General features: G+C 34.0%; 1 protein-coding gene across 1 annotated transcript in view; it reads left to right on the top strand.

Annotated features, from left to right (window-relative positions):
• Positions 1–2,217: 2,217 nt before the first annotated feature.
• Positions 2,218–14,448, top strand: part of LOC145222386 (sushi, von Willebrand factor type A, EGF and pentraxin domain-containing protein 1-like) — a 39,293-nt gene continuing 27,062 nt past the window's right edge. Inside the window, exons 1-13 of the mRNA XM_080088492.1 lie at positions 2,218–2,351; positions 3,327–3,396; positions 3,474–3,557; positions 3,655–3,836; positions 4,476–4,622; positions 5,801–6,047; positions 10,674–10,889; positions 11,368–11,508; positions 12,719–12,793; positions 13,060–13,251; positions 13,332–13,464; positions 13,816–13,919; positions 14,152–14,289. Of these exons, the coding sequence (XP_079944618.1) occupies positions 2,277–2,351; positions 3,327–3,396; positions 3,474–3,557; positions 3,655–3,836; positions 4,476–4,622; positions 5,801–6,047; positions 10,674–10,889; positions 11,368–11,508; positions 12,719–12,793; positions 13,060–13,251; positions 13,332–13,464; positions 13,816–13,919; positions 14,152–14,289 (1,804 nt within the window). The 5' untranslated portion in view covers positions 2,218–2,276. The remainder of the gene's footprint in view (positions 2,352–3,326; positions 3,397–3,473; positions 3,558–3,654; positions 3,837–4,475; positions 4,623–5,800; positions 6,048–10,673; positions 10,890–11,367; positions 11,509–12,718; positions 12,794–13,059; positions 13,252–13,331; positions 13,465–13,815; positions 13,920–14,151; positions 14,290–14,448) is intronic.

Below are 14,448 nucleotides of genomic sequence, written 5' to 3'. Positions count from 1 at the left end.
CCCCAGAAAAATTGGCATCTTTTTCAGTGTTAAAAAGAACTGTTTTGCCTTTGAAGGAATTATGGAAACAGCAAAAAGGATTTTTCATCCTAGTAATTTAACTTGTCAAAACATCATCTCTAGATTAATTATTTTCAAAGTAATCATGAACCTCAAACCCGATATTGAGCGGTTTCCGCGACGTCCCGCCCATTCAGCGTTTTAGTGTCACCCCATCACATCTACAGAAACATTTTCATTTGAGTAACTAGCTTTTCTTTGTCAACAATAGGATGTGCTTGGTGTCACTACTATCTTGTCTGTAGAATGTTCATTCTTAAGAAACACTTCCTGTGAAGCAATTTAGCAGCTACTGTTTAGACAAACAGTACATGCCCATTATATCAATACACATGATTGCACTTGGTTGCAAATACTGTCCACATGGTGTGTTAAGAAATCCACACTTTAAATTGTCTTCACTCTTTTTTTGTCTTCATTTCAAAATTCCTGTTGCTTGCAGTTGTTTGTTCTGCATTTGATATTGCCTGAATTTCAGTGAGGCATTTAACTTCACAGTCACAAATTTAATTTTTCTTTGGTAGCATTAGGAACTAAAACTGAGTATTTCTTGTTGTTGCTTATTCCTGCATGACATTTGAGTAGCAGATTTTTTGTCCCATACTTTCATAAATCTTTTTAATTCAGTTATTTATTATAAAGGTTAATTGTGACTTTAAAAGGTGTTAGATGACCTTTTTTCTTTTTCAAGGTGTTAGATACACTTATTCAATTCAATGATAACTGTAAAAACTGAAACCCACTTACAGTCATCTTAAAAAGTCACGACTAACAGTCAAACAATAAATTTAATGATAGCAAAATAATTATTTAACTGCACTCACTGTCGAACTTAAAACACAGTACACGGGTTTGGCTTTGGAGCTCACTGACGCGAAGCAGACAACACAACTAGCGCTACGTCACGGGAGGGGCTGCGCGAGCCACAGCCCCCTCTCGCCTATTTCGCCCGGCATGTAGCTTTTCCAAGTGCGCATGCGCACAACTGAAAAAGTCATGAAACGTCACGAAACTGGAGCTGCAGCTCCGCCATAGATAACTTATTATTATTATTATTTTATTTTATTTTTAATTTTTAAATAATACAAAATTTTTATTAATTTTATTTTAATAAAATGCCGTATAATGCCATAAAAGTTATTCTTAGTATACACTGATCAAACATAAAAACTATATGTAAAGATTGTTTTGTATAACAACTTGGAATAGGAATGTCAAGTAAAAATACTGGGGGTGCTGCAGCTCCGCAGCCCCCTCGCACGAGCCGCCCCTGTACATACATATAAAAAAGCATGGATTTCAGCTTGCAACTTGGTGACAACAGTCATTTTTGTTAATTTATATATTCCTTTGATAGTTGGAAGACGAAACCATAATGATGAGGGACAAAACTACACTAAACTAAAGTTTCTCAAAATACAACTTTGAAAATTTGGGAGGGGCCATGGCCCCTTTGGCCCGTCCCTGGCTACTCCACTGGTACCTATGCGAAGAGTTGACTCACAAAAAGTCACATGTTTCTCGCATGTATTCCTCTTTAATTCCTGCAAGAACGCCTGAAATTTTCTTTGTCGCACGTTAGTTTAAAAACAGAGAGCCGAGTCTTGTTTGATTATGGCTTTGAACACATTACACTGCCCTGTCACATTACACTCCCTGTCCCTCCCAAAAATTACTTCCTTATGGGTGTATTAAATGTTTTATAAATTAAATTCCTTGTCGCGTCATAATCTGATCGCATACGACGTTGCGACTTACAAATTTGGTGCTGGTTGTACACGTGATTTTAACACACCCGCAATCAAATATCATGTTTTGTTTCATTCTAGGTAACCTTACACATTGTTTAAATTAAAAATTGTGGATGTACATGTGTTTATTAAACTGATGAAGTTTATTTTTTTGTCCATGCTGTGGAAGTAGGACATTTCGTGCATATGACTTTTTAAAATTTGAAATTCATCACACATTGATTGGAAGTTGTAGTTGTAACAATGCAAATAAATAGTAAAAAAATGTTTTACTTCTTTACGCACTGAACTAATTAACTATTCTAACTATAACTAACTGTTACAGTTCCAAGAAAAACGTAGATTGAATAGATTTGAATTAGATTGAAGTCTTATGCTCTTAAGAGTTTGGAAGTGTTTCATACTTTTCTTGCATAGAATAATATAGCTTTATGTATATTTTTTGTGGGAGTTTACTGACAGATAATGGAAACCAGTGACATACAAATTGAAGTAGATGACAAAACTGCAGATCCAGAGAAAAACGATCTGGAAGTTGAGGTGACATTTTTCACTCACCATTATACTGCATATGTCTTAAATTTCATACTGGTCAGGCTGGAAAATGCCTGGATTTTTGTCTGTGAGATACAGGTGTATAAATAAGACAACAGTACTGCAGTAACAATGCCACTTGCCTGCTGTGGAGTTTCAATATAATCCTAAATGAGAACACTTGTATTTTTGTGTAGTGTATAAAAGTTAAATCTTATCCGGCACTGCCAATAGAATGTTCAATATGGACAGTATAGCTACAACACGCTCAATCATGATCCACCAATCATACCATCCACCATTTTGTGCTGCATAACAATTCAGTGCAGGGCTGTTATTTCGGCTTGGATAGAGCAGTGAAATTGTGTCACTGTGTGTTCATTCACAAAGCGAAATAAACTTAACTCAGATTATATACACTTAATCTTGATATCATATGCACAGAAACTTTTTCAGATAAACTGCAAATTGCAAAAATACAAGCAAAATTGTTGTGGTAACAAATGACAAAGAAAATATTTTCCAGGTGCCATTAACAGCAGTTAACTCATAGATAAGTGTTGGCGCAATGCACCTACAACATTAAATCCACTTGCTTACTATAAGTTATCTTGTGTTCATAAAAAAATATATATATATATATTTGATTAACAACTGTGCAGAGACCAATTATTGCCTGTAGATGCAATAATGTCATAATATACTAACATATCATCATGACCGAATGCAAATTAACATTATTAGCATGTAAAATTAAAACTACTTACATTTCAAACAAAACAGTTTACAACCTGTTATGGAACACCTAACAACTTTGTACAAGATAAAATAATCTTATCTATTTTTTTGACAAAAAAAGATGTTTTCAATAAAATGTGAAAATGAATATGCTGCAGCTTGCATTTAGCTTCAGCAGATTTTGTGCTTTACATTGGTACGATCTGTCATTTTTTTTATATTGTACATAATCCTATATTTTAGCAAAGTCAAGATGAGCAGCTTGAAAAAAAATCCAATGATGATTTGAGTACAAAAAGCGACCATGATGAAGGTTTGTTCTGGTTACTTTACTTACTGCACCACTTTTATGTTGATCTGGAAAACAGAGAAAAAATCTTACAATTGCAGGTTTAACTACACAACAAATGCTGAAAGAATATCTTCCATTAATTTTATGCATTGTTGTGGGTGTTGTTTTGTTAATTGTTGCAAGTAAGTAAGTTTCTGTAGCTATGTACTTACTTTTTTTCTTTTTAGTTTTTTGTGATTATTAATGTATTGTGAGTTTAAAAACCTATCTTTCTCATAGTTGTTCTATTTACTTCAAGTGGAGGTTCTCGAAAAATCTCTATTTCCAAAATCAACATGCCTGCATTTCAAGGCTCTGTAAAAGTTTTGTCTGTTGATGGAAAAAGTTTAAAATACACCAAAAACCTAAAATATATTGGAAGTGTTGAATCAAGAAGTTTACGCCACAAAGTTGAACCAAAGGTTGGTGCAAAAATATTCATATATTTCAAGTGTTTTGTTATGCTTTAAGCCAGTGGTTCTTAAACGGTGGGAAATTTCCCACTATTGGGAAATTTAATGTTTTTGGAGGGAAATTATGTGAGTCAGAAGTCACCAAACTCGGGCCCGTGGGTTGAAATTAACCGTTGAAAGTTAAGTTAATACAATATTTTCCGCAACAACATGTAAAATTAACTTCACCTAGTTTTACGAGGCGCATAAAAATTCAAAAAATTGTTTGTTACGTCACAGACATTACTAAAAGTATCAATGACTTTGTTATTGTACGCAAATAAATGCATTTGATCTGTTGATTGTGATGCAATAAATGACTAATGCAAGCACATGAGATTTTTTAAAATTCCACCTGATTTTACTTTTTCACGAAATCACTATTCAAACTAAATAAGATTGCAGTATCCCTTTAAGGTCCCGACCAAATCGCTTCACAAAATTATTTCGATTAAAGAATATTTTTTTTGTTAATGTTGGGCACAAAACATTATTATAAAAATAACAGAGGGGGAAATTCAAACTTGGTGATTCACTTAAGTGGGAAACCACACCAAAAAGGTTAAGAACCACTGCTTTAAGCCTTATCAAAAATCCTTGAATTTTCAGCTGTTGCAAGTTTACAAGAAAGCAAGTTTTGATGCAAATTCAGTCCTGACTTTGGCCTTTAAATATGGTGGTGCTGGTGATAGTAAAACGATTTCAGCTCGCTCATCAGCAACTACTACAGAAGATGGTGTAGTTGTTGTGCACTGGGTAAGATTGTTTGTAAAATTCTTTTTTTTTTTGGGGGGGGAAAACTTAAATTTGCTAATTATTAATTGGAATATATGTTTGTACAAATTTAAGTGATATCATTTTATTATACTTAGGTCATTATCAAAAACCAATTTTGTACATGTTTTATTTTTGCCGGGTGTGTTTCACCTGTTTTTGTTAGGAAAGAGTGATTACACCTTTTACATTTGTGCATGCCACACATATACCTTTCTTGTACCCACAGAATGCCCAAAAGGGCTACTGAAAAGCAACCACACTTACTATAGTACATGAGTAGTTTCATGGTCTTTAGTGATAGTTGATAAACAATGTGTTGGACCATCGCCATAATAACACGTCTCAATTGTCATTTTCTGTGATACTATTTAGTTAAATTTTTTTCTGTTTTTCTTGTTGAAATATAAAGTAGAGTAAAAACAATTTTTTTATTTCACTAAAAAATATTTGACAAAAACTGTTGTTTTTTTAACCTAAAAATGGTACAAAAAATGTTGGGGGGAAAACAACAAGTGGATACCATTAAAAAAATGTAAGTGGCAGGTGGAACTTTAATTGAAATATTTGAACTTAATGAACCAACCCAAAGTCAAATTTTAAACAGAAATTTTATTAATAACTTCCTTACAATAAATAAGACACAACCAACATAATTTTCTTTGTTTTTGATATACTGCAAACCAAACTTGCAGCTGTTAGCAAACTGTTTGTAAACTAATTGAACACTTTCAATGGCTTTGTACCTTTTTTGCACTTTTTTCCCCCTTTTTTTCCTTTGTACATGCCCACAGGAGACTAGCAGACTACCCCACAACTCTACTTCCATTCAAACTTAAAGGGCTTTGCCCTAATCCCTGTAAAGCCCAATAGGTTGAACTAAATTGTAAACACCAACACTATAAGTTAAAAAACATGTGGATATAACAGACTTGCAATATAATAAAGAGCATGATTGTGGAAATAAGGAATTTTCACCCCACCTAGGATAAAAATGAAGGAAACAAACAAAAAAAGCATCAAAAAATAATAGTAAATGGATTCCTTAAGGGCAAAAACATTTTACAATTTTTCAAAAAAGTAGTTTGGTCAACATCGAATGTACTAAATTTTTAACACTTTAGAACCACTTGGTTGATATGTTTGTCTTTTTGTGACAGGTTTTTCTGAAGGCCAACACAACAATTTCACAAAGTGATGCTTTAAATAAACTAAAAACTGCGATCCAGGATTCCACAGATATAGTTGTTGATTCTGACAGTGTTTCTTTGACAAAGTTGGAAAATTTTACTAGGACTGACACTATAAAACTTCTTTCTCAATATGGGTTTTTAAAAGATGGCTTAAAAAACCTTGATATGCGAGTACTTGCTGTTCTGGGCTTAATTAATGGTCCCCAAAGTTTTGGTAAGAAAATGTTGCATATATTTTAACAAAAACATGTGTTTTCAATATTTGTTATTAAACAACCAATACATGAAGACAGGAGTAGACTATTTAATAATTGTGCCCTCTTCCTCCTTGTGTATGTATTGGCTGAACAACATTTATAACATTACTATTTCTGTACAAGGTGTGTAACAAATTACTAAGGTCATGAAGAACTGTTCGGCAGGCCGAAAGATGGGCCTAATATTCTGAGCACTAATGATTCATTATGGGTCCCCTTCCCTGAAGGGGTCAGATCTTAATTTTGCTCTTTTTTTTCTTTTCATTCTTTTTTCTGCTTGGAAGTTTGTGCACTTTTGGCATGAAATGTTAAATTGATTTGGATGAAACTTTTACAGATGGTAGATATGGTGTTTTGTTTAAATCTATAGCCCCAGTATTTACCCTGCTAGCCCCCTAAAATGCCTAAATTTTTAAACAGTGTCCAAATTGGATGAAATTCGGACAGTTTGTTCATTTGCCATTTATGGGTGTTGATTGTTGTGTTTCAAACTGCAGCCCTAATACTTATCCCAATTGCCCCCTAAAATGGATAAATGTTAAAAAATGTCCGAATTATTTTGCATTTAGAGCAGGGGTGGGCAAATTTTTCAGTGCAAGGGCCACATTCAAAAATTCTCAATTTTCTGGGGCCGCATAGTATATTAACCCAGATTATAAACATACTATGTTTCCAGCTAAATACAAATACGTTCGTTGTCACTTCATTGATCATACAAACATTGGTTGAAATGCTCCAATGTTTCAAAGTAAACAGGCATTTATTGCAACATAGGGTACTCAACATTTTTTGTTAACAAGTTCCTTGCGCCAACATTAAACAATGCAACTTACTTTTGTATCCACCATGTTGTGCAGGTAAGATTCCAAAGTAATATTCCATGTTTAATGTCCGTTTGTACAGTACTGCAGGCCTAACTTGATCCAAGGTGAACCAATTTGTGACGTGAAGAATGCAAAGCTGCTGGATTTAATCGTCATTAAAATTGCTGATTCGGCAAATCGTCTATTCAGTATACGTACTTTTTTTCCTAAAGACCTACAGAAAACATCCGCAACAGAACGAAAAAATGTTTGACTATTTGCAATATACTTTGACAAAACCTATTGGCTAAAGCGTGTAGAAAGTACCTGTATTTAAAACTCTGCGCCTGTGCACATACCGTATTTTACGGACCATAAAGCCCACCCGATTATAAGGCGCACTGTCAATAAATTGCTTTGATTAGTTTTTTGTTCATACATAAGGCGCACCGGGATATAGAACGCAACATATTTTAAGGAGTATGGGTTACCGTATAAAGCTCATTTTGACTTGTTACGTAATAAATGTAAGCAAGTCACAATAGTACAATGAGCAAAAGAAAAAATGAGCCTAGTGAATATCACAGTTGCTAATTGCTTTTACCGTAGTTTATTGTGTAAGACGGTGGTTTATTTATATAATAATAGTATCGGTACTGGAGTGTAGGCAATAAAGCACTACTTGATCCATACATTAGGCGCACCGGCTTATGAGGCGCACGGCCAATTTATGAGGAAAAAGAAGGATTTAAATCGCGCCTTATAGTCCGTAAAATACGGTAATACTATTCAGCGTTGCTCGGTATCTTTCTCTTTCAAATTTACTAACTTTTGGCAGACCACATTTTGCCATGCATCGGTTTCCTCATTTGCATGCTAAAAAGGGTAAACTTTTTAAACATCAAATTTTATAAAATTTGGACAGTTTGTAGAATATACCATTTTGGTGTGACAACTGTTAAGTTTTACCATGTAGCCCCACCATTTACCCCACTAACCCCTAAAATGGGTAAATTTTGCAAACAATGACAGAATTATGCGACTTGTCTAGTTTGTACCTAATATAGCCTGATTATGTCTGACTTTTTTATCGCCCTGTTTAAACTCATACCACCAAAATTTATGATAGTTGTTTCGTGAAATGCATTGTTTACAAGTTTGAATATGTGGGGGACCCATGAGTTTCTGCTTGCAGAAACAACTAAGTATATAAAAGACAGTTGCTAATATGGAACCGATTATTAAATAAGTGTTGGGTGTATATATATGTTGAGAAATAGTACACAGTATATGTGCTAAGCCACCCTTTTAGTTTGATATCCAGCCTCACCTGATCAGCCCTGGTATTAGGCAAAACATGTATAGTTAAGTGGGGTAAAAAAACAGTTTTTTGAAACTTTTTTGCCAAACTTCTTTTTTAGGCAACAAAAGGTCAGTTTTTTTTCCAAACGAAGCTGATGGGATTACATTTATAGTTATGTGACAAGTTTTTGATTTTACTAAAAACAAAAAAATATTTGACAAAAACTGTTGTTCTTTTTTAACCCGAAAAAGGTACAAAAAAACAAGTGGACATTAGGACCATTTTTTAAAAAAAAGTGGCAGTTGGAACTTCAATTCAAATATATGAACTTAATGAACCATCTTAAAGTCAAATATTAGACAGAAATTTGACTAATAACTTTGTTACAATGAATAAGCCAAAAAAACACTAACCTCTTTTTCCTTACTTTGTAGCATTTTTCTTTAGGCCTGGACCCCAATTTGTACTGTTAGCGTTGCAGATAAACTTTTCGGTAAAAACTTTCTCCAAAGCTTGGTCCCCAAAGCAATTGTATACAGCTTTGGTTTAAGTACATGTTTTATGGGCTTACTGTCAGACATGGGGTCGAATACATGCATCCTGTATTCGAATACTTTACGAATACTTGCATGACTGTATTCAAATTCATGAATACTTATGGTATTCGAATAAAACGAGTCAAGTATTCGAATGGTATTCGAATAAAACGAGTCAAGTATTTGTATTCATGAATTGTTGACCAAACTACAACGACAAGTAATTCGAATAATATTCGAATAAACCAAGGCATGTATTCGTATTCATGAATTCTACGCACTTAAAACAACAACGTGTAATTCGAATACTTTTTGAATAAACCCCAAGCGTGTATTCGTATTCATGAATACTTCGTACTTTTTGGGATGTAGCAATTCGAATTAATAATTCTAGTTATATGTATTCACGAATTGTTCAGTTGTTGTAAGAAGCAAACAATTCGAATGCACCGATTCGGATATTTGTAGTTGCAGAAAATAAAAGAAATAAAAGCGCTCCGAAACTTAAAGATATTCGATCAAAAAGTAACATGGGTTTATGAATTGCAAATTTATTGGTAAAAATGTAAACCAACGAGCTTTTTTTGCCACATTAGCTTGACTGATTTAAGTCTCCGTTATATAAATTTCACCAAATTTACAAGAGATGTTTGCTTCATGAACACGCTACACCTGTCATGTGCTGAGAACAATCCAATGTTGCAAGCTTTGTAACACAATTCCATTTATGTAATGTCACAATTAAACTTATATGTGTCATTGTTTCGTAACATTAACAAAAACTTGTCAAATCAGGCACATTCACTGCCAATTTGAATTGTATTCGAATCTATTTGGCAAAAATATGTAGCAAAATATTCTCGACTACTCCTAGTTTGGAGGTAATCGACAATTCGAATTGTATTTGTAAAATGTACCGGTAGTCGTGTTTTTGATTTTACATATCTTACATTGCCAAAGGCTGACAACAATTCGAATTGTATTCGTAAAAATGTAGTCATGTATTCGATTTTACGAATTGTTACCATGCCAAAGGCCGACAGCAATTCGAATTGTATTCGTAAAAAATATCGTGTATTCGAATTTGCGAATTCTTAGGTTGGCAAAAACCTACAACAATTTAAATTGTATTGGAATAAATTTACTCAAGCTTTTGTATTCATGAATTGTTGGTTCAAAAGATAACATCAACTATTCGAATTGTATTCATGCACTATCGAACGAAAGCCAAAATCATTCGAATACAGCACAAAGGTGGCAAAACCTGCAAAAAAAATTTTTTGGGTGTAAAAAATACATAGTTTTTTATTACCCCATTCCTATAGAACCGTTTGGGGTAAAAACGAACAACAAGATATTTGAAAAAATATAGAAGCTAGCCAAGTGGAGTCTTTTTTGTTTAATTGGTCATAGTTATGACACAACACAGAACAAGGGTCATTGACACCAAACTTGTAATAAAAAATCTGCAGGAAAGTTTCTAAAGGTTTTTGAAAACTTTTTAAAATATTAATTTAACTGCTGTTGTTTCAACCTGCAGAACATTGCCTAGAAACAAAATCTGAGAATGGTTTATAGCTTATTGTTTAGGCACAGAATAATTACATCCTTTGAAAAAGAAAGTATTTAAACACAATTTTTGGTTTAGCTGTGAGGATATTGTTTTTTTTACCCCAACTTCGGCAATTTTTTTTACCCCCTTTGACTATATCTGATACATTTTTAAATACTACATTGCCTGTTTTACATCTCTGTGGAATAGAAATATGTCTTACTCTTTTAGTAGTCGGATAAGGTGCTTCACAGTGATATCAAAAGTTCACAGGAAATAAGTGATCAAAAAGAAGTTAAGAACAACCAACTACAATCCAATACAATTTGCTGTTAACCCAGATACACTTATGCCTTATTGTGATGTACAGATTTTTATTTTTTGTACAGGAATTCAGTCAGAAGGTGATGATGAAGGTCTTTGTCCTGGTTTAAATAAACCAATGTTTGGTCATATTAGCCCAGCTGATTGTATGAAATCAAAAAAGACATACTTGGGAATGAGTTGTATGACTGAGTGTGGGGAAGGATCTGAAATAGTTGGTTCATCTCTGCAAATTTGCCTTTCCAGTGGAGTATGGAGTGGACAATCTCCATCATGCCAAGGTAAGTTTGTTGGGAGGTAAAAAAAATGTTGATAGGTTTTTATGTATTATACGGTTTGCATAACAAAGAAGAGTTGTGCTGTATAATTTATTTTGTTTAAGCAACAACCACAGATCTTAACCAATTAATGTAATAATTAAAAGTTGTAAGCCATTGTTTTGTTCGGAAACCATTACTTAGAATAATGTTCCACATCAATAGTCTTGACCAGTGAGTTAGGTTGAGCTTATTTTGCTTGTTGAAATGTCATACAAGTGGTGTGCAAGTTGACCTAAATTAACAAGAACACAAAATAATATGACTTGGAAAGAGCCGTAGATTATTCAATTAATGTTTTAGTTACTTATATTCTTTTTACATGTAAAAAATGCTGATTTGTAGTGGAGTCTATTTTCTGGATCTTTAAGTAATGTTACTGAATCATTTACTTTTTTATGGGAGGGGTTTAAATTCATCTTTCACTTTTTACGCATTTCAGCTCGCTGCTCTCCCCTAAGTGGTTCCAACTTGGCATCTTTGCACCCACCATCTTGTGCATTTCAAAATATGTCTGTGGGAGACTTGTGCTTTTTGCAATGTCAACAGTCCAGTCGATTGCACTTCATTGATATGAAATCAGGTTTTTATGTTTAATATTGTTTCTTGTGGTAGAGTTCATTCTGAAAGACAGTACACTTTATCACAGTTTTTCATGCATTTAAAATGTGTGGTGCATTTGAGCGGTTTACTGCCTCTTAAACTATTGGTTGACAAAATATTTTTCATATTATTATGGGTCCCCTTCCCACAGCCCCCCAAAACGTAAATTTTTTAAAACGGCTATACTTGCTAAAGCAGATGATTCTGGAGTTTCATACTTTTTTATTGGTACATTGCAGCGTATTTTAAAGTATTTTGTAACTTGAAGTTGTATATATCCATTTTCACCCCTTTACCCCCAAATATTTGTTTGTTTGTTCACATGTTAATGAGGTCAGAAATACAAGACTTAACCTGCTGAAATTTTAAACAGCCGTGGATAGGTTGCTCCTTGTTGGCTGTTAAACATTTCAGTGCAATTGGCTCAGTAATTACTTTTACAGCCCCAAATATGTTTTTACATGCTGTCTTTTGTCAAATTTGTGCTCGCTCAGTGCACAGCTGACGCAACGGGAGTGATTGACGATAGTGACATATGGAAAAAATGCCCTTGCTTCACGCTTGAACGCAGTTGTCACTTGACCATTTTCTCACTGGTTGGAATTAAGACGTTACGATGTTAGTTATATTGCGCTGTAAACGTTAATGTAGGTCAACTTATTCATGTTTCAAAACGCAGAGCGACAACGCAGCACGATTTGTTACACCTGTGTACTGTGACTTCTCAAACTGAAAGCATAAATAAAACTGTTTCAGAACAGGTTTTGGACGTAAAAAGCCCAGCTAAGCATTCATATTGTTGGTATGTAGAAACTTAACGGCGCCAGGGAACGCTATGTGCGGATTAAAAGTCATAATTCTATTCCAGTTCAACAATGATTGTGCCCTATTTTTACTGTTACCAAATCGCATGTGCATATGTGAGGCGACCCATTAGATTATGCTTGCAGAAGCAATTATGTTATGAAGTGCCAGGAAAAAGATAGGGACCTAATGAAATGTAGGTGCCAAATATATATCCAATATAAATATAGTAAATGGTATATGTGATACATCGTTAAATATGATGTAGTATATATAAACTGGCAATATATAGGAAAAACACTATTCTAGTTGTTTAAGTTATTGTGACATTAAAGAATTTTGAAAACAATGCTGTAACACCGCAAAGTATTAGGCATCCTTTTTAGATTCATCTGCATCAAGCTACTTTCGTCAATGTCTTTCCAGTGGTGAGTGGTCAGGTGGATATGGATTTTGCAAAGGTTGGTTGTACTTGTAGAATAAGTTGATTATGCAATGCTCATTTAAAACAAGCCACACACACACAACATAACAAATATTTGTGTCATTGTTTTTAAAGTAATACACGGTACTTTCCCACTCTTTTGCGACTTACACATATAAATCAGTTATCTGGTCCCTCCAAACAATGATTATGGGCCCTCTTTTCTGAGTAGCAAGATAGAAAAAAGTCATATATTTCCATGTTTTCTTTGTATTGCTTTAACCTATTCAATTTTTTTATCAGCTATCTGTCCCAAGATTATTAAGCATCCCCATCAAACAACTTCCCCATCTTCATGTCTTGATTCCCCTGTTGAAGGAGATGTATGTATTACTGAATGTAATACAGGATATGTGCTAGATGCTGGTGGAACAACATACCAAATGGTTTGTGATGTTTCTGGAAGATGGGATCAGGAGTTCATGAAATGTCAAAGTAAAACACATATTTTAACTGAATATCAACATGTTTTTGTAATTTTCACTACAAGCTTACGGAAACTTTTTTTTTTTCAGAAAAGTGCCAAAAAATTATGCCACATGCAAATCAGAATGTGATGCCTGATATATGTACAAAGGATCCATACAATGGAATTAAGTGCAAATACTCATGTGATTTAGGATATGAATTGATTGGAGATGATATGAGGTGTTACGCTTTTTTGTGTGTGCAAAATTTTTCTTTCGTTTTTTTGTGATTGTTCTTGGGGCACCTGTCATTGGTTTGAGTTGAAATGCAGGTTCATTTTTTGCAGTCCTCCCATTTCTGTATGAAATGACTGGTGTGATTTACTACACTGCCTTGGCAACCTGAGTGTGTTGTGTGGCATAGTTTCAAAATTCTTATTTATTCTTTTTAAATTATCAACTTTTTCAATTTATTAATTATTTTGGAATGTGATATTTATGGTAGTTGCTATTATTGACTAATGTTGTTTAGCTCATTTTATAGTGTTCCCTATTTTCCCTTTATACAAAAAAACGGAATAAATGTTTGTAGCGATTGCATGTCGGATGGAACCTGGAGTGTGGAACAACCAGAGTGCGTTCGAACCTGCGATTCAGTTCCAGATATAATGGATGGTTTTGTACAAACTGATTCCGGTAAGTGCTGTAAAAGTTAAGAATAGCCAACATACAAAACTACACCATAGTTTTGTATTATTATAGAAACCATTTTTTCTTATTACTTGTCTGGAACTCTAAACCAGGATTTTGTAATAGGGGCGATATCGCCCCCTGGGGGCCATCTAGTCCACCAAGGGGCGATTAAGATTTCGCAAAAAAGGACCACTGCCCTAAACCCTAAATTATCATTTCCAACATTTGCAAATAGGTTCATGTCAATCTGAATCTCCATCTGCTGGATCTGAATGTTCAGTATTGTGCAAGTGGGGGTATGTTTCAACAATGGCTAAAGCAACATGCAGTTCAACCACAGGACAATGGTCCAATGATATTGGAACATGTCAACGTAAGTTACAGTCAGTCTGTGTCCGTTTGAGAGTTTGTTAATTGTAAGATACTGTAAGATGAAGGGAATAGATATTTATTTTATCCTATTTTAAATAACTTTATCCTTCTATGCTACACAAAAAATACAGGTTTTGTGCTTTAAATTTGGGTTTGCGAA

This window comes from Phallusia mammillata, chromosome 4, assembly GCF_965637545.1.
Source record: "Phallusia mammillata chromosome 4, kaPhaMamm4.hap1.1, whole genome shotgun sequence".
In the NCBI taxonomy this organism is placed as follows: Eukaryota; Metazoa; Chordata; class Ascidiacea; order Phlebobranchia; family Ascidiidae; genus Phallusia; species Phallusia mammillata.
This window is presented reverse-complemented; position numbering and strand designations above follow the sequence as displayed.